The sequence below is a fragment of the Dermochelys coriacea genome, chromosome 2 (assembly GCF_009764565.3).
Source record: "Dermochelys coriacea isolate rDerCor1 chromosome 2, rDerCor1.pri.v4, whole genome shotgun sequence".
Lineage (NCBI taxonomy): Eukaryota > Metazoa > Chordata > Testudines > Dermochelyidae > Dermochelys > Dermochelys coriacea.
Genome location: NC_050069.1, coordinates 177,142,609 through 177,170,102, shown reverse-complemented (window position 1 = coordinate 177,170,102; position 27,494 = coordinate 177,142,609). Strand labels below are relative to the sequence as shown.

At 40.4% G+C, this 27,494-nt stretch overlaps 1 protein-coding gene across 4 annotated transcripts in view; it reads right to left on the bottom strand.

The window, feature by feature from the left end:
* Positions 1 to 2,950: 2,950 nt before the first annotated feature.
* The window catches only part of GLI3 (GLI family zinc finger 3), a 238,462-nt gene continuing 213,918 nt past the window's right edge, over positions 2,951 to 27,494 (bottom strand). For all 4 annotated transcript variants that reach the window (XM_043508698.1, XM_038392900.2, XM_038392901.2 and 1 more), the window contains 5 exons: positions 16,615 to 16,764; positions 15,830 to 15,994; positions 13,460 to 13,750; positions 7,278 to 7,605; positions 2,951 to 6,015 (listed from right to left, as the gene is read on the bottom strand). In XM_043508698.1, the coding sequence (XP_043364633.1) occupies positions 3,725 to 6,015; positions 7,278 to 7,605; positions 13,460 to 13,750; positions 15,830 to 15,994; positions 16,615 to 16,764 (3,225 nt within the window). In that variant the 3' untranslated portion in view covers positions 2,951 to 3,724. The remainder of the gene's footprint in view (positions 6,016 to 7,277; positions 7,606 to 13,459; positions 13,751 to 15,829; positions 15,995 to 16,614; positions 16,765 to 27,494) is intronic.

Here is a 27,494-nt window from a genome sequence, read left to right as displayed (position 1 = left end):
CTCCACTCGCTGGATACAGGAGATGAAAGGTGTCTATGAAATATAGAGGGGTAATTCTTAATTATTATGACGACAGGGAATACAAAGTGTTTTTACTGGCAGAGGCTGGTTAGGATACACACAGCTGCTATCCACTGGTCTGAGTCTTCTTATAACTGCTGTATCTGGAGAAGCTGAAGCTTCCATTAGATTGATAGTTTACTACCAACCAGACTCATTGCTCATTGCTCTGTGTGGGCTGGACTTGGTAGACATTGGTTCTGTTTTCCACTTTGGCCGCTGGCTTGCTGGATGACCTTGGCCAAGTCACTTCAGCGCCTTGTGTCTCAGTTTCACCCCTCTGTAAAATGGGGATAATGAAACTGACATAATTTGTAAAGTGCGTTGAGACCTACTGTGAAAAACACTATATACAAATGAGGCATCGTTATTATTGTAACCAGCAGTAATACCTTCTGCTTATGAGCTTCCATAATAAAACCATGTTGCAGACATGAGTGGTATGTAACAGCTATTCATGATTTACTAACCCCTTCTAAGTGGAACCCCCTCCCCAGTAAATATAAAGCATGACCAGCAGCACTAAACAGCTACTCCTCACTTCCCAGTGAAAGGAGACAGGCCTCCCAACATGCCCTGAAGACCATCAAAGGGCCAGAGGAAACTGTGGTCTAGCATGGAGAATGCTTTGTGAGCAACACCCTCTTTTTAACCCAGTGGACTGTTAGTTTCAGTGTCTCAGTTGATTGCTCCTGCTATGGGGAGATGGGGTGTCAAACAAGGAGATGGCTGGGCTCTAATTAGGGTACCATGATACCATCTAAGCCCCTAAGTAAAAGATAACACCTGGAGCAGTAAATATTGCGATTTAATGGTACGCAGTGTAATTCTGTTGTGTTTGGGTGTCACAGAAGATTGCTGATAACCCTTAAAGAACTGGCCAGTTTATAGCTGCTTAATACTAGGAAAGAGAGGGCCATCCTTCTGAGAATGAGGGATGTTCTCCAGCCATGGAGGAGCAAGTCTTGACTCACACTGTGTATCAACTACAGAAAAACGATTTGACATGCTGGCTCCCTTCCCTAGCCATATTGCCTCCAAGCCCAGTGCAACCTGCGTCCCTTGTTACTGATTCCCACCAATGGCAGGAAAGCAATGGGGGTGATGGTTTGCATGAGGATTGCAAGCAATATGGCTTGAAGGAAACCAGCATGGAACAGAGGGAGGAAGAGCCAATGAACAGGACCATGGAAGGCAGAGCCAGTTTTATCCCCTAAGCAGGAATATTTTGGGGTCCCTCCCCCCAACAGTAAAACAGGCACATTCTTACGATAAAAAGTGAATATAGGGGCCCCCACCATGAACTGCTCATGGCCCTAAGCAATTGCTCAGTCTGCTTAAGCCCAGCACCAGCTCTATAATGCTTGTTACAGCTGTGAGGAACGCTAAGGAAGGTAGGATCTGAGCCAGGAAGGAGTAGGGCTACTGCTGAGGGGGCCTTATTCTTTCTGGAGAATTTACATTTCTTGTTTTCTTGCTCTCCCTTGCAAAACATCTCAAATGTAAGTTACTTAGAATACAGTACCACACACTGTAATGAGCTTATACACTATTCCAACGCTGGCTCCCTGTTACGTTGCATACTGATTTAGAAATTCTTCCTTGGACTTTAGTGGAGCGGCCCATTATACTGGACTGACAGAGCTTCTGTTCACACATATTCACAAGAGATCTAAGTCAGCTGGGTTTTATTTTACTCTGAATGCAGCTGAGTAACAACAATAACACAGGCTTTAAGTCTGTGGAACTCACACCCTGATGTTATGCTAGACTTTAAAGTGGGCTCCAATGCTGACTAACATTTAACTACATGCTTCCTCAACAAATCTACTACTTGTGGGTGCAATTCACTTGTGTACAGAGGGAGGGGCAGAAACGTTAAGATCCCAGTAAGCATTTAAAACAGGGCTTCAATGAGACTTATGTAGGGGATAGACCTTGTCTAGGTCTTCAGCACAGGGGTTAATTTTACCCTCAAGAGCTCAGGACTCACTCCTGCATCTATGAGAGCTTTGCTGTGCTAGGGGGAGCAGCATAGGCCATAAATTACAAAATGTGCCAAATTCTGTACTCAGTTACAGCAGTGTAAACCTCATATAACGCCACTGAAATCAATGGTGTTAGTTTAGATTTGTGCTGGTGTGACAAAGCAGAACTTGAGCCAGTGAATCAAATCAAATGAGAGGGAAGCTGGTGCCAAGGAATTCTCTTGTGTTGTTAGCTTTAGCTAAGACTCTTCTTAGCAGGATATAATTTCTTTATTGACACTTTCTTTGCCTATTTTTTAAATCGGCAGTTTAGATTTTAAAATGTTAAAAGTAAAAACAAACAAAAAAAAAGTGTTCTGGGAACATATTAAACACCCTTGTGATCGCCAAGAACCAATAGGGCCTATTGGGTCAATGCGACTTTAAAGATTTTTTTTTTTCATAGATTCATGGTTCTTTTCAAGTTGTTAGTGTGCAGTATGTCAATAGGAGTTTACATATTTAATAAAAATATGTATTCTGCCGCAAGTGAATAGTGTAGATTTATACTAAATAACTCTGTGAAAAAGCAATTGTTCTGGGGACAAAGAGTAGCTGATTTTTAAAACCTCCAACTGAATTAAAATGACACTGGACTTATGGACTTAGGCCCAGAGCCTCAATGGTATTCAGGCACCTAACTCTCATTGTAATCAATGGGAATTAGGCACCCAAATACCTTTGAGCATCTGGACCTTAGAGCCTGTTTCTGCACTCACTAAAGCAAATGGCAAAACTTCCCCTAGTTTCAATAGTGCAGAACTAGGTGTAATTATTGCAATTACAAAAATTAATGCTGTATTTGATGAAGAGCATAAAAAAATACCCAAATCACCAGATATCCATTTATTTTTCTTCTCCTCTTGTTGAATAATGTCTGGAAAAAATGTAGACCAAATTCTGCTAAATATGTGAATTGTGTTCACAAAGGGATTTTTAAACCCTCCAAAAGGGGTTGTCATAGAAATGGTAGAGTTTTGGCTCACCAGTTGCAGTGCAAGGTCTGTGTATGTAGGCTTGTGTACATAAACACATACTTATTTGGGACAAAATAGTTTGATGATTTTGCATTTCTTATTTGCTAAAGCCCCAGATACCTTTTGCCACACAGTTATGGGTACTTGATCAGGGAACAGTATGAGTAGATTTGTTCATAGACCAGTTGTCCACCTTACAGCAACGCATTCACAGATGCTCTCTTTACTCACAGTATGTACTCTGTATCATGCCTGGTTGTTTTGTGCCTACATAAATAAAAACATTGGCAACAATCATACAGGACTGTGTTTCCTTTGAGTAAAAGAAAATTGCAAAGTCATTTCATTAGAGCTTCCTTTAAAAAACAAAACAAAACATGCACTTCACACGTTTACATTGGTTTACAATAAAAAAAGAAAAAAGTATACAGACATTTAAAAAAAGAGAGAGAGGAGTGGGTCTAACAATACTGATTCAAAATTGAAATGGAAGACAGTTTCTCCCTAGAACACTTTAGGGTTTTCGGAGTCCTTATTCCATAAAAGGAATATACTTGAAACACATCCCATTTAGGTGAGATGAGATTGCTAAAATACATACACATCTAAAAAATGAGTCACTTTTTATCCGTTATCTCGTAAGGTTTTTTTTTCCCATGTCTATTGCATAACAGCAAGAAACTTGCTTTCTTCTGCAAGTGAGGTCAACAAAGAACTCATGTCCCCAATAGCCATGTTTGTTGTGCTCACAGGCATAGCTGGGAATGTAAGAGACGCTCGGGGAGTGGTGAGGCGTGAAGAATTGTGTGAGAGATTCTGAATGATACTCGGACTCAGGGCTCCTGAAATTAAGCTTGCATGGTCCCCATCATCTATGATAGCATCAAAATCAATCTGCACACCTTCTAGGCTGTTGCTGTCAATGCTGTCAACTGTGCTTGTCACTTGGTTAGCCCCTGGGGAAAGAAGCTCAGACGAGTTTGCAGTACCAGTCCCCTGCAGCAGGCAGTTAGCTTCCAAAATAGAGAAAGAACCTGTTTTCATGGCTTGCTGAGTAAAGCCCATGGATTGGTCATATAACTGACCAGAGTAATTCTGCATATTAGAGCAGAACTGTTGTGATTGACCTTGCATCTCCATCTTAATGCCATTTACCCTGTATGTCTGGTTTGCATCGCTTATAAATCCTTGCTGTTGTGCCAGGTTGTTTCTCAGCATGTTTTGCCGTCTGTTGCCTCCATAGTTGGCACATGGCTGGTAACTCTTTGTCACCACCAAACCTGATTGCTGGTTTCCAATGTTGTGAGACATCGGTGGACAACTCTGTGGCCCTTGACAAAGGCTGATTTGTGAGGTAGGACTAACCTGCCCTAACATCATTTGATTGACTTGATTGACTCCCTGATAATGAATGCCTTCCCCTATTGGCTGATTTTGTGGGTATTCCTGTTCTATTGTATTTCTATTCTGCATCCCATTAGCTATACTGACAGACTGCTCAGCTGGCACCATGGGATGGCCAAAGTTTTGTTGACTCTTGTTTATTAGCATGCTGTTGTTTCTCAACTTCTGCCCTTGAATTACTATGCCACAGGAACTGTCCATTGCCCCAGAAATCATTGGTTGTCTGGTGCTGCTTTCACCATATGGCTGTGCCTTATTTGCCTGCATGTTGAAAGAGTTACTGGTGGTGGTGTTGCTGATAATCATGTTCTGATGTAAACTGTAAGAGCTGTTGTTTTCCACAAGATGTTGATAGCCATTTTGTAGGGCCATACCATTTCTCTCCAGGTTCTGCTGCTGGACCATCATATTGTTATATAATCCAAAAGCTCGAGTTTGCTGGCCTGCCGAGCGTGGACCACATTTCATTTTTGAAGGAGACAAGTCAGAACTTCCTGAGCTTACTTCATTCCACTGGATTGGGAGATCACTTTTGTTTGCTTCAGAGCTGGTCTGTTGACTGTTTGGTGAAGGGGCCTGGTGAAAGTTGTTGTTCCCTATCGCTGACCCATGATGCACTTTGTTATTGTCCAGGACATCGTTTGGCAAGTGGTCATACATGCCCTGGTTCTGGGAATTCAAATACTGAACCACATCGTCTGGCAGGAGATCCTCATCATTCAGACTACCATCCGCTTCCATTGTAGCGGCCTCCATGGTGACATTTTCACTGATACTCGGAGGACATGGGGAGTAGACGTTACGGAACAGGCCGCCATCAGAGCGGGTATAGTTCTGAAGAATAAAGTTTCGCTTTTCCATAGATGGAGGCAAAACAGGAGGGTTAAAGCTATTAAGACTGTTGAATCGCTGGACTCTAGGCAGAGAAAGGTTGTCAGAGACCATTCTTACTGGATCACTGGCTCTCCTTGTCCCATTTCCCAGTACATCATGAGGCAGAAAATGCCTCCTGTTATAACTATTTGCGCCACCATCACTACATCTACGAGGAGCATTTACTGGAGGCAGAGGAGATACTCCAGACTCCCTGCAATCACCCAATAGCGCCATCCTTGTTTTGAGGCTCATCCTCTCCATATTAGGCAGTGGAGTTGGTGGGGGTCCACCAGTAGCTGCTGCATATTTAGCTTTCAGCCTGTATTGCTGGGCTGGGGTGAGGCTAAGTAGGCTTGGAAGGCCATCACACTGACTCACTTCACTGGATCGCCTGGAGGCATCAGTCGAGATGGGGTCATAGGAGTCGGCGACACTCATGTTCTGAGGCCTTCCCTCAGCTTGGGAAGCATCACTGGATCTCCGACTGGAAAAGCAAGGTGAAATTCCAGAGGACCTACGGCTACTCAAGTAGGCGGAACTGATTGTGCTGGTGCTGCTGTCCCTCCTGTTCAGCATATTTAACACTGTGATGTCCATACTTGAAATTTCATTTCTGTTGGGTAGAATAGTCATGGATCCTCCTAAACTGCAGCTGCTGCTTGACTGGATACCTGGTGGTAAAATTCACAGATAAATGAATATTAATCAGGACCAACTGTAGAAAACGCTTAGAGTCTGAGACAAGTAACAGGCATTTCAAGGGAATACCCATACGACTCTAGGAAGTCAAGACTGTTTTCTAATCACAAGTAGAGCGAAATAGCACTCTTGTATAGGGGCTCACAGATTCAAGAACATCATTTCAATGTGAGTCTCAATACATTTTCAGTTGTCACCCATTGATGTAGTTCCATTGACTAAAATGGAGCTATTCTGATTGACACAGACTAGGGAAACAGGTTTCCCATATCTTCAAAAAAGCTTTTTAGATTTTAGTAACTAATTGAACTGGCATTCATGTGATAATATAAGTCCAGATGGCAAAATATACAAATTCAAAAACAGAGTAATTTTTAAAGAATTCTTACATATTTGCGGGTTATTTAAAACAACTGCACAACATCTGTCCCAGTTCCTCCTTTTAATACACATAATATAAGCATCATTGTCACGTTTATGTCATTCCTTTTCTCGAATGCACTTCACAAATTATGTACATATAATGTCTCAGATGTGCAGTCACTACTAGGGTGGACAGCAGAAGCCAACTGGTGCACAGTAGGCTGCCCAAAGTGTTGGGAGGAGAAATATTGCCCAAGCGCACCAAGTCAAACTCCATCTCTTGTAGAAAATGCCATGGAATCTTTAGGGTCTAGCATGCCTACATGTGATCCATGTAAGAAACTATACATGCATTTTTCGAGCATTATCATTTCCATGTGCAACTATCCGTGCATTTGCAAATAGAGACCATGTCAAAGCCCATTTAAAAATGTAGTCCATAATGTCTATGCAAAGCAGATAGGATCTGAGGTTTAAAGGCCTCACTTGAAAGAATACCACACAATAAACTGCATGGTATTTAATTTCTCTACCTTGGAAGGATGCAGGGCTAAAATGATGCTGTGAATGGAATGTTTGGTTCCAGGGAATCTAGTTATTTCAAGCATGATAATCAGACTACCAATATTCACTTCCAGGAATATAAAATGTGGGATTACCAACTTCTACGAGTATAGTACAATTTCGAATTTAAATGGAAAAATATATATACTGTATTGAAAAATGTAGAGGTGTCTTACAGCTCCTAGGTAAGTAGAACTTCCACTGAATTTCATGAGTTGTACAATCCGTGTCAGTCCTGAAACATCAAGCCCTAAGAGGATGAATTTAAAGAATGAAAGTATGATTAATCCAGTTATACATATCTCACCATTTCCTATGAGAGGTGGCAAGGTTGTGGCTTTTGAAGGTGGAATGGGATTCAGTCTTGGAAGCACTCCATTAACTTGTTTCAACCTTTCTAATTTGACTTGCTCCATCCATTTGGTCCCTGTCATGTTCCTCCTGGCCTGTAAGCCAAGTGCTGTGGTTGCGGTGGAAATGGTAGAGTCCATGATTGGGGTTTCATCAATGACACTGAGGTCTCCTACACTACCTCCACTGGTCAGATTAAGCTCGATCCCATGGTTGGAATAGTTGCTGATGGGGGACTGTTCGCTGCTGCATGTAGACTGACCACCAGGGCTTGGCTGAGATGTCTGTTGGAGTGAAATAAGAAATGAATGATAATTACGATTAGGCAAAAAATGCTAATGAATTGATTTCAAATGTACCTCGTAAACGGACATTATTTCATATTGAGTCAAAGAAAAACAAATGAACCTAACAGCTAAGTTTAAATAGATGACAATGATCTTTGATTAAAGGCTTTCTGTTACACAACTACTTGACTTTTAACCACACTGAAAACTATTGAGAACACCCTCCCCGCCCCCAGTGTTAAAATTCATCTCAGCATTTTACTAACAGAGAGTCCATTACATCTATATTACACTATTCAGCTGAAAAGATCCCAGATCAATTAAATCACTTAACAGGTTTCAGATATATCCTGTATCCAATTGCAGGATAAATTTTATTATTACTATTACTTGCATTATTGTGGTGCCTAGAACCCCCCACCATTCAAGGACCAAGACCACATTTAGATAATTTGAAAGTAATTACCCAAACTGGAATTTGACCAAGACACCGGGCTAATTTATAGTACTAGGTTTACAAAAAACCACAACAACCCAACAACATTGGGCTTTTAAAAAAAAGTATACAGGCAAAGAATTTGAAGTGTGTGATACTATTCAAGAAGTACAGAAGCACTGCTACAAGCATTTTGAGGGTTTAAACTTTGGCATATAATAATGAGAAATGAACATATTTCAATGTAAAAATATAACGTAACATCAGCTTTATCTCAGCACTGTTGGGACCACGATTTCTGACTGGCGACAGGTAATAAGGACCTCAGCTTTATGTCTCATATGTGTAAAATGGATGCTGTTGTTCTAAAGTCAAGTCATCTGTCACACTGCAGTACAGGACTCTGAAAGCAGACAGAGTTCTGCATGCTTCAGCTGGAGGCAGACTCTGGTTTTAATGGTGTTGGATGGACATGATGTTAGAATAAAACAACATATTTGCTCATTACAAGTTCTCTTTGCATTAATGAAAAGAACAAAAGATCATATGGAAGGCTCCAGCAGCACACTCAAGTGTAACACCTTTTCAGTACTATGTCTGCACTGGAGCTGGATGTTTAATTTCCAGCTCCAGTAGATATACCTGTGCTAGCTCTGATTGAGGCAGCATGCTAAAAATAGAAGCACCATTGCAGTGGTGAATGTACCAGGACAGGCTAACCGCCTCAAGTGTGTACACACGTTTCACGCGGAATTGCCCTTGGGGCAGCTAGCCTGTTGCAGCTACCACACTGCTATTTTTAGCATGCTAACTTGATAAGAGCTCTCACAGGTACATCAAACTGGGCTGGAAAATACATCTTCAGATCCAATATATATGTATCCTCACTGGGAAGATAGTCATCTACTGAATCAAAACTTTTCACTTTCTTGGTGATCTCCCAGACTTGTGGCACAATCACAGCCCAAGGTGATATTCTACAAGGGGCATTGACCTGCCACAACTCCATTTTCTCTTTTAAACAAACAGGTAAGACAAATGTTCCGAAATGTTTATTTTATTGTAGTGGTATTCTTGCAGCTATAAAATACAAGGTCTTTGAAGTACTCAAGAGCGTCTTCCCTACAAGAATGAGAAAATTATTGGGGGGGAGGAGGGAGAGGGAGAGAGCAAGAGAGGGATTCTTTAGGAGTAATACTTCATTATAGGATGCACCAGTTAGCTATTACAACCACAGATCTGTATGACATGCAAAATCATTTTGCTTCCAAGAACAGTCTCATAAACATGTATCTATTTTATTATTTTACTTTTAGGCTTTTGCATTTTCAGTCACCATGTGATCTTTGTGCAAACTCTTGTCTAGGTTGGCTCAATAGAATTTTGTAGTTATCAGTGATGTCTTTGAATTCAAACAAGAAAGTGAATAAGGAGATAGGCCTGTGCCAGAGTGGCGGCTTAGTGATGAATACTTGAGTGTAATAATAATTTGAATTATTTCTAATGTCAATGATAATGATTGTAATTTATAAGTCCACTCGGAATGTGGTACACTTCCAAATCTCCGTCACTGCAGATTTGGTGAGGGCACTAAAGAATAAATGTTATCTGGGAGCAGTGAGCTTGTACCCATTGTACAAGAGTTAATAATAATAATAATAATAATAACAATAATAAAGAATGCTAATGGTCAGAAGCCTGTTCTTGTAGCCACACAAATTGGTCAAAATGAGTCAGAAGTAGAGAAAATGATCATGGGAATGTATCTCTATAGATATGTATATACAGAAATATGATATACACAGTCAAATACACCTGAAACTATTTCACCAATGTGATCTAGCTATTTCACATGCCAAGTGTTTTGGAAAATGTACATTACACATCTTTGGGAATGTGTCTGATGGAATGCTTCTTACTAAATAAAAGAATGATTTGACAAGAAGCAAAAGACTAAAAAAAAGAAAAAACGTTGCAATGAAAAAAGCCAGAGAAGTTTAAATCCCCTCACCTTATTACCCACTGTCCTTAGGAAGTTAGAACAAGACATTTAAGTGCATTAGACAGAAGAAACATTGGATTAGTAGAAAAACAAGGGACATGTCTTAACTCATATAGCAATGAAAACCAAGAAAAGAAGGCCAACTAAATGACATTTTAATAACCGATTTGTAGAGCTGATTTACAATGGGAAATATTCAATACCATTCATAAAAAACTAACTTGTTTTAAGGCCCAATCCTGCAAAGCTTTACTCATGTTAGTGCCTCTTACTCAACTAGTTTAATTAACAGCAATGGACTTCTCACCTAAGTAAAAGTGGCAGGAATGGCTTGGGCCCGCAGAGCCTAAAGTAATATCTACTAATGTCAACAGACGACTGCCTTTTGACTACATTGGGAGTTACACGGGACCCTTGGATTATTATTAACTGAAAACTATTAACTAATTAGGGTTTGAAGTGGTAAACCTTAGTCATGGAGTAACTCATACCCTGGTAGGTATTGAAGCTACTAAGCAGAGTTAGGATTATGTGAGTAGCTTTTTATTCCCCAATGGATGGACGTGAAGATATTGTGAATCCAGATATGGCAGAGAATGAGTTAATTTCTTTATCTACCTCTATCCCCTTGAGAGAAGGGTGCACTAGAGATAGTTACTTAGAGAAAATATTTCATTATTTAATAGATCTAGTAAAAAATGAAAACACTAAAACATTAACTCAAAATTACAAAGTTATTTTTGTTCCACCGGTTTAAAAAACTCAACCCCTCGTCCCCTGCCCCAACACCTTTTCCTTTATTTGAATTTTTTCACAATAATTTTTATTGCAATTTTTATTTTCCATTTTTTTCTGTTTTCTTCCTCACTCTTTTGATCTTGTTTCCCCATTTCCTCCCACTATTTCTTTTTTCTATTTTGCCTTTGGAAGGGGGCAGGGAAACAGATAAGCAATAAATTCAATAAATTCAGAAAAAAAGCAAAATTTCTTGTTTTTCTATTTAGTTCAAAAATGGAAAATAAAAAAAAAATCTGTGAAAATTTTCAGTTTGGAAAAAAGGCAATTTTCGATGAAACCATTTTTTTGTTTGCAAAATGTGTATCAATATTTAATAGCTCCTGAACTTGGAGGGCTTACATCTATCAAACCACACCTCCATTTTGGCTGATCCAATCCTGTGATTGCAGTGAACAACAATAATAATAATAATTAATAATAAATACCTAGCTCTTAAACTGTGCTTTTCATCAATAGATAATGAATTGTGAGGGGAAAGCAGGAATAAACCATTGGCACAAAATAGTGGTGGCAGATAACTATGGGGCCATGTTGTTCTTCTGATAAGAAGATCTGGTTTGAAAACTAGAGCGACAGAGCTTGTCTACACAAACAATTAGACCATGGGAAGCTGTGGATGTGAATCTACCCCACACTAGCCTGCTGCACTGTAACTGCCACATGCTGCCCACGTGCATCCCTCTGATATGCACTAGCAGTTTGTTAAAGCACTTTGACCCAATCCTCTTTGAAATGGGACTATCCCAAAGCACATTAATGAACTGTCAATGTGCATCCAGAAGAGTGCTCATGGATAGCTAGTCCACGTCAGACTAGTAAGGGGACGATTCACACCCCGGCTTGCCACAGTCTCATTGTTCATGTAGACAAGCCCTATTAGTAAGACCAGGATCCTGCATTGTAATCTACACAAGCAAACTGCTGTATCCATGTGGAGCCCCTTGATTTTTCTGTGCAACAGTCAGTCTGCGCAGATCACAATGAAGGTCTGGGAAATAAATATTGGCATTTATTATTGATTCATCTCTCCTCCCATAAGCCAAGAAAATAATTCCCCATCATTAGTTAACATGTAAAGGGAAGGAAAGTTAAAAATCAGATAATATTCCAAAGGTCCCATTAAAGGAAAATCCTGGTGGAACCTTAACTATCGAGACATTTTAAGTATGCCCATAATATTGCATCTATAGGCAATTGGCTTTTATAGTGAATTCTGTAGAGTATCAGTTAATAAGACACCAATACTATACATTAGGAATCATGATTTTCTATCTAAATCTGTTAATGTTTTTCTCCACACATACAGACTTACAAATATATTCATCATGAAGATGATGCTTAGCATTCATCATAGGTCACTTTAAACCTACAAAGCATTGAACAAACATTAATTAAGGCAGTGGTCCTGTAAACCCCTGTGATAGAGAGTAGTGCTTAGGACTACTCACCATTCCCAGAGACTGCCAGTAAGCTGTATGCTCGGTCCTAAAAGCCTGCACAACAGGTTCTTAAGAAAATGATCCTGCTTCCATTGAAGTTAATCACAAACTTCCTGTTGACTTCAAAAGAAGCAGAAATGGCCCCTAAACTATAAACACATGTTGTATTTCTGTAGTACTGGCTAGTCTTTTACACATTCAATCCTGACTTTCAAGGGTGAGGAATCTCCAAAGCTCCCACTGACTTCTGTAGATTTTTGAGTGCTCAACATTACTGAAAATCATGGCCACTGTTTACATAGTAGTTATTTACCTGCATCATGTGTAACTGGTTAAATGTAGTCTTTGGGCCAGATCTCTGCTAGCATAAATTGGCATAAATTTGGATGGCTGGGCAGGAGATGCTCATGCTGCCTTAAGGACTTCTTAATTCTAAGGATGTATATATACATGCAAGCATGGAAAAGTGTACTATACTTAGCCTGCAATGATAACAAACACTGGCCTTCAAGGACCAGATCCTCAAAGGTATTTAAATGCCTAATTCCCATGGATAGCTTTGAGATGCTGAGCCCAAGTGTTTTGGTTTATTAGTTGGTAGGTGTCAACTGGTCTCGCGAAACAGTGCCTACTTCTTATAGACTTGGGGACTTTTTTATTAAAGGATTAAAATACTACAGGAAATTAATCGCACACACCTATATGAAAGCAAAATTAAGAATTCACAATTAAACCCCGAGGCAATGTGAAAGTTCAGTTTGAACACACAACGTTGGCTCTGCCCCGTTGCACGCATATATTTGGTATTACCTGTGGATTCATAATCAAATTTCTTAGATAAATGTGTACCTAAGATTGTAGAGAAAAAATGTTTTATGCTTTCAGATAGAATATGCAATCACATAATTAAAGACTATGGCCAACATCTTCAAGAGTGACTAGTGATTTTAGGTGCCTCCATTTTAGGGTGCTGAACTTGAGAGACCTTAAAGGAGTCAGATTTTCAGTGCTTAGCATTTTCTGAAAATCAGGTGGCTTTAAAGTGCTGTTTGTTACTGTTTTTAAAACCATTTAAAATATATGTGATTTTGGAAAAAAACAAGTAATGCACTAGAGTTTATTAACAAATAATGATAATAGAGAGGAAGAAACAAAGAAGCACAGCATGTTGCATACCACTGGTTTTTCTGACTTGACAGCTTTCACTTGGAGGCATTCTTCCCGCTTTGAGGTAGTGTTGCTGAGGTCCTTTTGCTCGCCAGTTGCACCCTGAGTCTGCTGGCCTGGTGATCTGGATTGAGAATGACTGCCTGGGTCTCTTGGTGGTGGAGGCCTGGGATGAATATCTCCACGCTGCTTCTTGGTAACATGTGCCTCGGGGCCATGCACAGTCTTCACGTGTTTCCGGAGAGAACTGGGGTCTGTGTAGCGCTTTGTGCAGCCTGGTATCTTGCAAACATATGGTTTCTGCCAGATCAGGTGGGAAGAAAGACTGAGGTTAGATTTGGTTTCCTTGTAGGATTCCTAAGAGTTCCTTTGAGGGCAGTAAGTATAACAATTATACCCTTCCACAGTGAATTCATTAACAAAGTGATGACATTGCGAAACTGTCTCAGCATTGACCACACCTAATAAAATCTATTCCTCTTCCTTGGTTTTGAAGGGAGCATAATGCACATTACGCTACATATGTAACAAAGGAAGAACATAGGCAGATCCTCAGCTGGAGTAAATTGCCATAGCTCCATTGAAGTCAACGAAGCTATGACAATGTAGCTTCAACTCCAGCTGAAGATCGACTCCATGGGATTTACCGTATTGGATCAGATCACTGGTTTATCTAGTTCTGCATCCTGCCTCTGGGTGGTCCAGTACCTAATGCTTGAAATTCAGAGGAAAGCAAAATCTTTCTATGATGCACTGGACCAATTACTGACGGGGGAATTCATACATCACCCCCTACAGGCCATCAGTTTAAATGCCTAAGCATGGGATTTGATGACCATCATCATTCTGATCCAGCATAACTATAACTATTATTCGAGGTCATAAATTTATCAGCTCTTCTTTAAATCCAGTGAAGTCAATCTTTAAATCCAGCTGAGAGTCTGGTTCTATAGCATCAGTGCACTTCATTGTGAAATGCATTTCTGGTAAGATTTGGGGTTTATTTGTTTGCTCGCTTTTGTTGTTGCATGGTCACCAATGCAAGAAAGTGATGTTCCATCAATGATGATAACTAAATTTAGTGATTCACTGTTGAATGTGAAACCTAGAGCTTAGAAAGCAGAGCAAAGCGTCCAGATCAAAACCCCACCTGGTGTGTGCCTTATATTGATGGACAAATTGATTCCAACAAAGTATGAACCAACCCAAAGTTTAGATCAGGTATTGGACAGGTTTAGGTAAATCTCCTACCCTTTGCTTTTTGTAATAATTTACAAAATCCACCATCATGTATCAGCAAGTCTAGAAGTTTTCAGAATACATGCATCCAGGTTTAACCTGAATATGGAGCTGTGCAATGCTATCTGGGTCATCTGTGACTCACAGATGTTACAGAGACTGCAAAATTTGAAGAGAATGCCAGCCCTAGTAACTTGCTGTGATGGATATGGAAATCACCAAAGAAAGATGAGCTTGTTTTGGAAATGGAGGGAGATTGGGAGAGAAGAGGAACCACAGGTTCCAGGCCATGCAATCAGCCAGGATGCTAATTTCTCTACAAGGCCTAGTGGGGACTGAGGAGAAGGGAAGAATGAGGTTTAGGGAAGAATCTAGTTGAAAGGGAAAGAGTGAACAAAACGTGGAACAGACGGGTAAGGAGAAGAACTCAGAAGTTTGGACAAGCCATGCCCCTCGAGATTCTTCCAATATTTGCCAACAGCAGCTGAAGAAGTTAAATCCCAATCCTGCTGCAGCTCTAGCAAGATGCTGAACCCCCCTTAGCTCCCATTCACTTTGTGGGTAGTCAAGGGTGCTCTGCACTGTATATTTTTCCACCGAATGCATCCGATGAAGTGAGCTGTAGCTCACGAAAGCTTATGCTCAAATAAATTTGTTAATCTCTAAAACGCCACAAGTACTCCTTTTCTTTTTTGCGAATTCAGACTAACACGGCTGCTACTCTGAAATCTGCACTGTATAGGATCAGTCTCCAAATAAACTCCTGGCAGAGATGACGATGTTCCTGACTAGCCAGCAGATGGCACTATAGAACAACAATAGGAGGCTTAAAACTCTCCTTGGGAGCTGAGTGTCCCCTCCACTTCAGGGAGCGAGAAAATTATTACTGGATTACAGCCCTTTCACTGGTTACCACACAAAGTCTCCATAAAATCACCCAGCCAGTCCCCCTCTTTGATTCTTGATAAAATGACAAGGAGCCTCTTTAGATCACCATGCTGTTAAAATGATTTACTGTTGTTAACTTACCTATTTCATGTTTCTTGAGGATTTTTGTGTCTGCATTCCACAATACATTCTTTTGACAGCAGTACGTCTGTGGGCAGCCAGGGCCCTTTCACTGCCTGCGTGCTTGCTTACCTCATTGGAATGAGTCCTGTTTTGGTGCTTGGCCCGATCGGAGGCATTAGAGAATGCTTTGTTGCAGCCCTCATGCTCACACACATATGGTTTCTCTCCAGTGTGAGATCTCAAGTGGGTTTTCAAGTTTTCTAGTCTGGAGTAGGCCTTTGTACAACCTTCAAACTGGAGACAACATGCACATAGGGATTATTCTACACACTTGGACTTGCAGAAAAATTAAACCAATAAAAAAACCCAGACATTTCAAAGACTAGAAGCTTTCCAAATCCTATGTGATAGAGGGTTTTTTTCTTTCATTTAAATATAGCACAATTCCACAATAAAGTATTTCCAGCACCATGTAAAACAGCTATTATAAGAGAAGAAAACCTGCATGGTAACAATATGCTCATGTTTGTTTTAACAGTAAAATCCATTACACAGTCACTAATATTTTTGGGTCAGCACTAGGATCCAGATACTCCTCAGTGTGGGAAAGTGATTTTAAGCACACATGCAAATGCCTCTGCATTATTTAACAATGTGCTATTTTAGAGATTCATCAGATGGTTTAGTGGACGAACTGCGTTTAATTCTGCCCTATCTTGTACCTTCTGTAGTCTCAGCCATACAAAGTGGAGAGATCATGTTACCATTCTGATGTGGTGCTGTTTGCACAAACATTCTGCACAGGTCTAAAACAGCTATTCAAAAGGCAAGGCAGTGGAGAAGCAGTCCTATAGTGCTCTCCAAGTGATCCTATCCACCCTGGGATAGCCTGGAACTCAGAGTTGTTTACTCACAGTGCATTTGTGTGGCTTTTCCCCTGTGTGTCTCCTCATGTGTACCACCAACATATACTGGGCTTTGAACGGCTTCTGCTCCCGGGAACAATCCAGCCATCGGCACACAAACTCCTTCTTCTCTCCGTGTATATGATCATTGTTTATATGCTACATAGGTACAAAACAATATTACAGTTTAACTCCTGGATGATCTGGTGGTTCCTTCTGGCCTTAAGCTGTATGACTCTCTGGCTCCTGTTTAAGACATTATTTTTTTATTAAATATTCATATTATGATAATGCCCAGGAACCCCAGAACAAAAAGACACACAGAACAAAAAGACAGTCCCTGCTGCAAAGAGTTTACAATCTAAGTAAATTAAAGGCCCCATCCAAAGCCCATTAAAGTCAACGAGAGGCTTTCCACTGACATCAACAGGCCCACGGCATATAAAAATATTAAGTTGATCATGGGTTTATTGAAATTTTACTCAGGACTCAATTTACCTTACTCATGTTGAGTAATACTTACTCACATCAATGAAGTCTCATTTACATGCTATTCTACATGAGTAAGGATTGCAAAATCAGGCCCTTATTTATGTTAATGTAAGTTTTTAATACATTTTTTTTCAGGGAATATGTCCTCCAAATAAAAAAAGGCAATATAACTGATGAATTGAATTTCAAGCCACCCATTCTGACTCACTCCATATTTCCAGCATTTTTTAAAAGTGGGTGTATTTATTTCATGTATGCCTGGAAAATATTACACACTGCAATGATAAAAAAAAAACAGAAAACAAAAAACAAACAAAAAAATCCCCCTAATCTAACTGGAGTTCATGCCAACCCAGACTTCTTTTGTCTTTTTGTAATATAGTTTGTCCCTCGTTAAATAGCTTGTCTCAAAGGCTAAGACTTAAATAGGGCCCTCCAAAACACCTGTGCAGCTGTCATTATGATCAGTGGGATATGTGTGAGGTGTCCAAAGGCAGAATTTGGTTCTATGACTTTTGCTCTTTCCAGAAGGTAACCTGTGCTGTTCCACTCAGTAAGTTAACACATTTAAGTATATGCTTAAGTTTTCATTATGTGCGTGGACTGCTGAATCAGTATCCACAACATAAAACTGAATTTAGAAAAAGATTAATTGTTCAAATTCTTTGCTCACCTTTAAGAAAAGGCACCCTAGACTGGGAGTTTCCAAGAGGCCTAATGGAATGAATTTCAATGGGATTTGGTGGCCTAACTCTACTGGACTTTCTTTGAAAATCCCAGCCTTCATATACTTTGTCATTACAGTTTCTCAATTGTTTTTGCAGGCTTCTTAAACAGTCATCGTTTCCCAGCTTTACCACTAGGTGGCCTCCTGCCTCAGAAAATGCAATTCTTTCTATTAAGGTAAAAATATAAACTGTTTCCAGAGTTTAAACTTGATCTTAGTATCGAGATGAAATCAGTATCTGCTCCATAAGTAGCTCACAGAAGAGTCAGACATAGAGAAAGTCAGTAGTTCATACTGGAGCACAAAAAGATAATCCTAATCTTTTTAAAGTCCTGAAAAATTATCAGAAAACCAAATAAAATCACTTATGTTCACAATTATACAGTATCCCCATGGCAAACAGATGTGGGTTTCCTATAAAAGATGACTGTTCTTTTTCTGTTTTCTAAGCTTTATTACCATTTCTTAAAAGTTATGATAGTGCATACAGCATCTGAACAGAACAGATGTGCTGGACAATGTACAACATTTAATCTTTAAACTTTTATGTTTCAAATACATAGCTCTGTCGTCCATTCATATTACATGAGCCTGTACCAAAAAAGTACAGATGGTCAGTGTTTTGAAACTGAATCAGAACGGTACAGAGAGGTTTATGTGCACTCTTATTTCCTTAAAGAAAAAAAAAGTGACTGTACAAAACTCACTGGCTGAAACGCATAACTATTGGCCAAATCTTCCAGTAAATAAAATGGTGCATGAGCTGGATAAAGCTACATGGGATACAAACTTACAACTGGTGAATGTTACACAAATTGAATTCCATCTGATTTAAATAGGGACCGGCAGTTAATTTTGTTCTTGTTTCAACTACAACAGCATAATTTTACCTACACAGACAGGCAGTGTGCAAAACTTGTTAGTTTTGCCTACCCAGAAATAATAAAATCTTACTTTTTCCTCTTCGGCCATATAACTAAGATTCTCACCCGGGCCCTCGTCACCTCCCATCCTCATTAATGTAACCAATTCTCATTGGCCTCCCTAAAATTCACTCCATCCCACCAATCCATGCAAAATGCAGCCACTAAAACCACCTTCCTAGTGATTTGACTGTCATTCCCCTCTTAACATCCCTCCACTGGCTCCCCCCTTCTCCACAACATCGAGTGTCTTGTGATTGCCTTCAGGGCATTGCATAACTCTGCTCCTCCCTATTTATCTGCCAGTCTCTCTTATCCTATCACCCCTTGCCAATCCTCTCCACTCTTCCCACAGTCATCTTTACTTTCGTCCATGTTATCTCAATGAATTGAATGTCCTCTCTAAGCCGGTCTACAAAGCCCCTTGTTCTCTTTGAAATCCCTCATCTTCAGGGAAGGCCTAGAAGAAACTGGCTGACAAAGTCAAGCACTAATCTGCTTCATTTATTTTACTCTTGAATGAGCTTTTCTGGGAGGAAGGGGTGGAAATTTGCCAGGGACAGGTGTAAAGACACTAGAATGGAAGCTGGGCGTTGGTGGAGGAGGAAGAGGAGATGGATGAACTGGGTAAAGTGAATGTAATGTGCTAAGCCCCCATATTAAAATGTACACAGTTGCAGAATACAACAAAACACTTAGCCAATAAGATTGATGGCTTTCATCACTTTGGGTCAGATTCTGATACTACTGCTCGGTCTGAGGTGTACCTCACTCTGGAAGCAGCTCACTGATATAGCGAGAGACAAGCAGAATTAAATAAAATGTATATCCATTTTTATTGGGTTTTTAATTATTATTTCAGCAATATATACATGTATGTGTGTGACTCACACATTGAAAAACATGCTACAAATAGAATTAATGATCTTGCAGACAACTGCTATGTAAAATGTTCGTTAGTTTGTGAACTTCACTATTCAGGTTCTTTCACTCTGATAATTACCTTTGGATTTTGCATGGTGTTTTTGATTCCTTGGTCACCACTATGAGAACAAATGAATAGTTTTTAGCTTTACGCTCTGGCATAAGAGTATTATGCAAAGCAGAAGCTTTGGTACAGTACAATAAGGATTTATGGGGTTTCAATTTATAATCTGTTTGTAACCTTATTACACCCATGAAATGTCACATTCCAGGGACTAGATCAGAAGGATTTTTTTTTTCCTGGTGAAATTGAATTTTAATGCAGTAGTCCTAGTGTCTTATGGGTGTGAAAAGACTGTTCTTTTAATTTTTGTCTGTTATAGGCCTGATCCTTTAAGTCTTACTCATGTTATTAATCTTTACTAAGGCCAACAGGCTCGTGCAAGCCAATAAGTCTACTCCCCATAGTAAGGATTACTCACATAAGGCTCTGCTGGAACAGGCTCTATATTATTAAAAGCTTCTCATCTGAAAACTGAAGCTCTCTTAAGAATAGAACATTCCACACAATGTCCCTCTCACACAAGCATGATAGAACCTCCCTTCAAAAAATAAGGCCCATTAATAGAATGCTGTTCACCTTCATGCCAACTGAATGTTAATCAACAGAGTTAAATTAGTTCTAGCCCATTTTCTTTGGTTTAAAGGTTTGGTTTAATATGCTGAGCTTATAACATTTCTGCAAAAATACTGTGACACAGAGGGAGAGATATAGGGCAAAACAGAATGGAGGGTAACAATTTGCAACTGCACTAAAATCACAGCTGAATCTGGCCCATACTCTCTACTGGAATGCTCAAAAGGATGAGAGACCGCAGGCATAATTTGGAATTGCCCTAGAAGCCAAAGTAGCCAATGATCACGTCCAACCGGCAATAAATAAAAGCATAAAAGATAGCCTAAAATGTGGAGGCAATGCAGTTTTCATAAGCCACACTTGCTGTTTTGCACCACAGCAGAAAATGCATGGCTACATTTGAGGTAGGAACTTCCAAAAGATCTTTTTGTTTAATTTCCCCCTTCTATGTGTTTTCTATAGAAAGGGAGCACATAGGGATATCCTGACTGACTACTTGGTGCTTATTAGTCATTCATATATGAACAAAGGCCAAAGAGTAGCAAGAGAGACTATCCTGTGACACTGGAAGGATGATTCAGGAACAATAGAGAAGGAATAGATAGATCTAATTTAGGATGCATTGGCTAATAAAGTATGGTTTGGAGGATAAAACAGAACAGTGTGAAGAAAATATCTAAGTTTATTTCATACACTTGAATACCTTATGCAATATATTTAACAAGAAAACCAGAAATAAAAAGCATTACTTGCATGCAATGTGGCTAAGTTAATGGTGCTGTGGAAAACATAACATTAGCATTTCCAGTAATTTTTTTAAAAAAAAACCAAACTATGTAACTTAAATTTTGCACTAACTAAGCTTTTGCCAATTGTTTTCCCAGCACTTGGAAAGAAAAAGTGAAAGCTAACAGTCCTCACTAAATGCATGGATTTAAAAGCAATACAGACAGTTAGGCCACTTTATCGGGCAATCTCCCCACGCCAAGTGCACAGGTACACAAGGCTGGAAAAGACACAAAACTGCTGCGGTTACTCTGCATGAGATGGAGGGTAAGCCACGGTGAGTCCGTGCAGTGGAACAGCCTCTAAACATGGTATACTCTGCAGCTGCATGGAGGGGCAGGTTGAGAGTTCACAAATTGCACAGAGACAACTTGCCAAGTCTTAGCGTAAGGGGCGACTGTAGCACAGATTTGAGGCCAACAATACAAACTGGAGTCACCAATTAATAGAGCAGAATAGCTGTGTGGCTGGGTTGGAAAGGAATTGTCCTCAACTTGTAGATGCTCCATGTAAAGCCCCTTTACTTAGGTTTTTGCACAAGGGATGAAGACTTGGCCTTAAGTCCATGTGCAATTAAATTGCTTCAACTATCAAATATACAAGGGGCATCTGCGATATGAACCCCTGCACTGATATCTAGCTATCAAATCTGTTTATCTAAGGTACTAGCTACCAGTACCGAAATATCTGAGCGGCTCACTATCTTTAATATGCTTAGCCTCACAACACCCCTGTGAGGTAAGGAAGTATTAGTATCCCCGTGTCACAGATGGGGAACTGAGGCACAGAGAGGGTAAGTAACTTCCTCAGATAGCTAAGTGGATTCAAAAAGGGCATTGCCCTTCTAGAGATGTGACCATGGAGCACTTATGCAAGTGCCCATTCTTGTTTCCTCCTCAGAGGTTGAGTCCATGACTCATCACTACTACCCGCTGCCATATTAGGCAGTCAAGCAATGAGGAGATGACATCAGAGTGGCTGCTCCTCCACAACATCTCATTACAGGATGGCAGGCCTCCTCCCTGACAACTGGTGAGAGATGGAACGAACCACATAGATGGAAGGCAGCTCTAAAAAGGAGCCAGGATGTAGAGATGGGCCTACCAGACCACAGATATCCCCCCACAATGGAAATCACAGAGGGAGGCAAAAATTGTGTGTATGTGGGATCAGCCCTTGCTACCACAACCGCACTCAGGGTAAAATTTTTATAAATGATCCAATCGGTAAAATCTAGCCCCTCCCTTTCCTCTCCAACCCTTGCAGCAGCTCTGCAGGGGACACTGCATTCCTTAAAATTGAGGTCTCCATCTCCCACCAATTGTAGAAATTCTTCATCACTTGCCTGGAAAGCAAGTATGGATCCTCCCTGTCCTTTTTCTATCACACTGGAAAGACTTAGGAGCAGTCAAGCCCTGAACAGCCAAGATAAGCAGCAACAAGAAGCCAACATCTCCTTCACTACATAAAGATGAGTAAGTATTTGACCCATGTCCTTAAGATGGCATAAGCACTTAAGCCATTTTTAGTCATTAAGATGGAAGAAGCACATAAGCTGCTTTAAGTCCTTATGGTGGCATAAGCTTTTAAGCCACTTTTAAGTTCTTAAAGCCAAATACAGCCTATTGCCATACATTGAAAAGTGTGATCTTAGATACATGCCTGCCCAGAAGTTCCGATTAGCAGTGTTCCAAAGTATGGCATTTTTTTTTTCTTTTTATAGTGAAAAACATTTCCCAGGTGCTCAGAATTTTAAAATTACTGGAGCAATTTGCTCAGTACATTTAATTAAAAAAATCAAATAAACATAAAGTGAAATATAAATAAACATAGTGAAACAAAGTTTCATTCAAAAAGGTGGCTCTTTCAGAAACTTATCAGCATGTGAAAACCAGGAGGTATAATTTAAACCACTCTATAGATTTGAATACCATATGGTATCTGTACAAGTGATGCCACTGTAATACATACACTAAACAGCATAGATGTTTATACAGTAAGTTCACATAGGGTAGGGTACACATAAGTGTTTAGGCATTTGACATCAATGGGAGACAGGCATCTAAGTACTTTGATGAATCCCACCCATAGCTGTCAACCCTCTACAGCAAGACAAAAAGAGTCACCTCAACTGGAATTCTGGTTAATTTAAAGTCGGGTGCCATGTCAACTTTTTATTAGTCTCTGTCGTTAATGTTAGTCTTCCTGATTCCCACCTTAGTTCCTTGAGGATTGGTTAAATTGGAGAGAACAGCCAGTGAAGAGTGGAGGGAAGAGAAAGATCAAAATTAGAAACTCAAGTGGAGTGAGAAATAATGATGAGTTATAACCAAACAAGAAGGCCAACAGAATTAAATGGAAGGGGATCAGATGCACATGGAGAGTGGGAGGGACAGCAAGAAGGCATGCACTTCAAACAGTTGAATGGTAAGGAGATGAGGAGAGAAGGTAGAAATAGGAAATGCTGGATGATAGGAAAAGCAATGGAAAGCAGGAACTGAAGCGAGAGGGCTGGGAATGAGATGATGCAACAGTTAGAAGTTAAAGTAGTAGGGGGGAAGACTCAGGGAACTCACAGGGAACAGAGGAGAAAATAGCAGTGGAAAGAAACAGATTGGAGATCAGGAAGGGACTGTGTGTGCTGCAAAGTCCACTAAACAAAGAGAAACAAAGAAGGAGGGAGAAGGAAAGTGGACACAGTCATGTGAGAAGAATATACACTGGCACTGTTAGTGCTCCAGTCCCAGTTTAACCACAGAAGCACTATCAATACTTTAATCTAGCACTAAAAGAGATAAAAAAGATGATTTTGGTCACACAACTAAGCTTTTACACAAGTGTTAAGTAAAGCTGATTTACCTCAGTGAAGTTCCCCTTCCCCCTTGTGCAGTATGCTGGGGACTGGTTTGTTGCCATCCTGTCCCCAGTGGTGGCTGCATTCCAGTGGTGCCTATGCTTGTAAAATGCACTATGAGCTAGATTGTGCCCAGCCTGGCAAAGGTGTGCAAGGGAGGAAACAGGGTAAAAGAAGCCTTCTTCTTCCCTCCCATTTTCCCCCATTGTCCTTTGCACAGGTGCAAGCATGGTTCTAATTCTTGCCCCACCTCCACCCCCCAAGCACAAATACTATGCAAATCTATTCTCCCTCCAAAAGGATTGGCAGGGATAAGGGACACAGCTCCCCATATCCCATCAGACAATAGTGCTGATCCCAGGTGCATATGGGAAAGTACGCAGCAATCTGTCAAGGTATGGGGGTCTCAGTGGTTGCTTTATGCTTCAGGAGGCATAGTGACGGAAAGGCAGAATTCCTCCACAAGCTTCTTCTTTGGCAGCTTCCCTCTTCAATGCCATCTACCATGGCACAAGACAACCACAGCCTTTTATTATTGTTTAACACCTGTAGTACAATGGAGTCCACTGGCCACAATGTCGATCAGGGCTCCATAAGAAACAAGGAACACAGGGCTTGGATGGGGAGGAGGAAGCTGTCAAATACAAGCCATTTTAACATACATTTGCATTTTGGGATGGTCATTCTAAACAGACAAACTAAGAGTCAATTATTCCCAACACCCATTCTCCCGAGCCATCGTGAACTGGAGGATTTGTAATTGTTGCCACAGCAGAAATGGGTAGTGTTGTTATTGACATGCAAACTCTTGTTATTAAACAGGAACATGTTATATAATAATGTAAAAGAAACATCCCAGCAGGGCTGTTTTCTTCTTGCCTGTGTTTCTGCTGTTAACATAGATCTGATTATTTTTCTTCACTTTCCTGTAATAACAAAAGGCATTCTCAATTTTGTAAGTTAAAAATGTTTCCTATTTGCTAATCTGTGTGGGGGTAATTCTGCTTCAAAATTTAAAGCATTTTCTTCTGTTCTCTATCAGTCAATTCTGCAGTTGTCTTTGTTGCCCATCAATAGGTTAAACATATCCAGCTTGTATGTTTAAATGCTAAAGACAGAAAAGTCCCCAAGGATACGTCAATCGTTGGCCCATGTACAAAGAAAATACTGTATTTTGCTCTGAAGAGCTCTCTGTGGCAATTTAAGCACAGTGAGACAGACACAATATCCTGGAGAGAGCAAAACCTGCCTTATTACATTCCTGACCCAAGAGAAAGGATCTGCCCTTAGGATATAAAGAGAGTCGGGGGGCAGGGGTAGGGTGGGCCGGAAGGAGAGAGAGAGAAAAGTTACCTAATCCTAAAAATAAAGACAGTAGTTCATAATACAGCATGTCCGTTCTTTTAATCTCTGATATTGTAGTTATACAGTATGTATAGGACACAACATGGATGAGGCATACATATTTTGCTGTTTAGGCTGAAGAGGGATTCCTTGAGACTGCATTTGAGGTTCCTGTGTTTTTATATAGGCGTTGGGATTTTAGGGAGGGGGTAACATGATATTATAAGGATTCTTTCCCAATAAGATCACATCTTGTTCTTGTTACATGTGACATACCTTCATGCACATATAGAATATGCCAACTCTGCTAACAGCAAAATGTTGCTCAGTGAAGGTGGTGTTTTACAATTCTTCCTTGATTTCCTGTGCAAGTCCAGGCAGACATAAAGCGATGGGCAAAAACAGTGTTTTTACTTCTTAATATCAAAGGTTTACTGAGCAAGCATCTGCCGTAATCTCTGCAACAACTGGTATGGATGTTAATCATTTTACGGCTATATAAAAGCTACTTTAATGAGTTCTCAGTTTTGTTTCTCCTCTGATGTTCCCTCACATGACATAATCTAAAACTGAAGTGCCATCTCTCAGGGAAGAGTGTTACGTTCTTACATTATTAACTGGGAGGCTAATAGAGGCAGCTGACATTTTAAGGCGTTCAGACTCTAATTTTCTTTTTATTTCTGGAAAGAATTTTACAATATACTTAGAAACTCCTGGGAGAGCTAAGCCATGCCAATCCCTTTTGTACTGAAGTTTATATTGTATGTGCATGAGTCCAAGAAGAGGGTCAGAGCTTCCATATTTTGTGAAGCTGAACAGAATGCTCTGCCCCCACCCCGTCCCCCATAGCCTAGTTTGGGATCTTCTGGATACGAGGCTAAAGTCCATCTATTTGAACGGGCACAATCCGAGAGTGGAACATGGGGCTTTCTGTCTAGTGGGAAGGTGTGATGAGGTTGTTGAAGCTCCATTTGGCTACCACATGACTGGGGGTATGTTGGGAAAAAGTCCTGCTACTTTGGCGTAAAATTTTCCCATTTTCAGACATGACTTAGACATTTAGAAGGCTATATTCCTTTGATCTGGACTGAGATGTAGGCTCCCAAGGGCCTAAATAGCTTTTGAAAATGGGGTTTAGGCTCCTAAGTCATTTAGGCATTATTGAAAATTTTATCTTTGGTCAATTTTAACAATCTTCTGTTCTTCAGTCTATTAGATGTGTGTCAGGGTGCCCCGAGCATTGGATGGTCTCTCTTTGGTGTGGAGTGCGTATAATAAATAACAGGTAAGTCATCAATTCAGAATGCCTTGAGCATAACCCAAGAATCACTAGACATACTGGTGAAAAGAAAGGGGACCATGTGGAGGTGGTTTCTAAACCCTCTGCCAGTGAAGGATGACTCCAGGCTGGCCCAAACAGGCTAGCACCGGGAAGAGTGGTAGGGGCAGGGACTGTTTGCTCTGGGCTTAGGTTGATCCAGTGCCCCAACACCTAGTGCAAGTTATGTGGATTGGCAGAGGCCACTATTCCTGGCTATAACCACTGAAGGAGTCCTGTATCCTAACCCTGGTTGGTGAGCTGGATTTGGGGAAGTCCTCTCAAGTGTGCGTGCACACACAAACACACACACATGCTCTAATTACTCCATGAGGGCACCTTGTGTGATGCTGTGCCTGGAGGGTGAAGCAAGGATTCTACATGGATCTACCAGCCAATGCACCTCACAGAATGGAGCACAGGAGAGCCAGCGCAGTCTTAATGCTATCACAGGGGAACAGTTCTATAGTATAAGTGCATGTAGGGAAGGATTTTCCCATATAAGTAAGTTCTACTCCACACACAAAACTCAGTTCTGGCCTCAGTCACCCAGGCACAACTCTCACGGAAACCAATAGGAACTGCAGTCATGGAAGTAAAGGCAGAATTGGGACCATAGCATGGTGGGGGAGAAGCTGTGGGGCTGCATTCTCCAATGACTGTATAATTAAACCACACAATGATCAACCAGAATGAGTGAGCTCATCTCAAAATGCTGCCCAGCAAATACATAATTTAGTTGATATTATGAGTGACTGAATATGGAAAGATACAGTATGACCTTAGGCTCAATTCCAAGATTCACATCTGTTATGATCTTTGTATATTGGGAATAAAATGGTTGTAACGTGCCACCGTTGTAGTATTTCCAGGAAACCATGTTT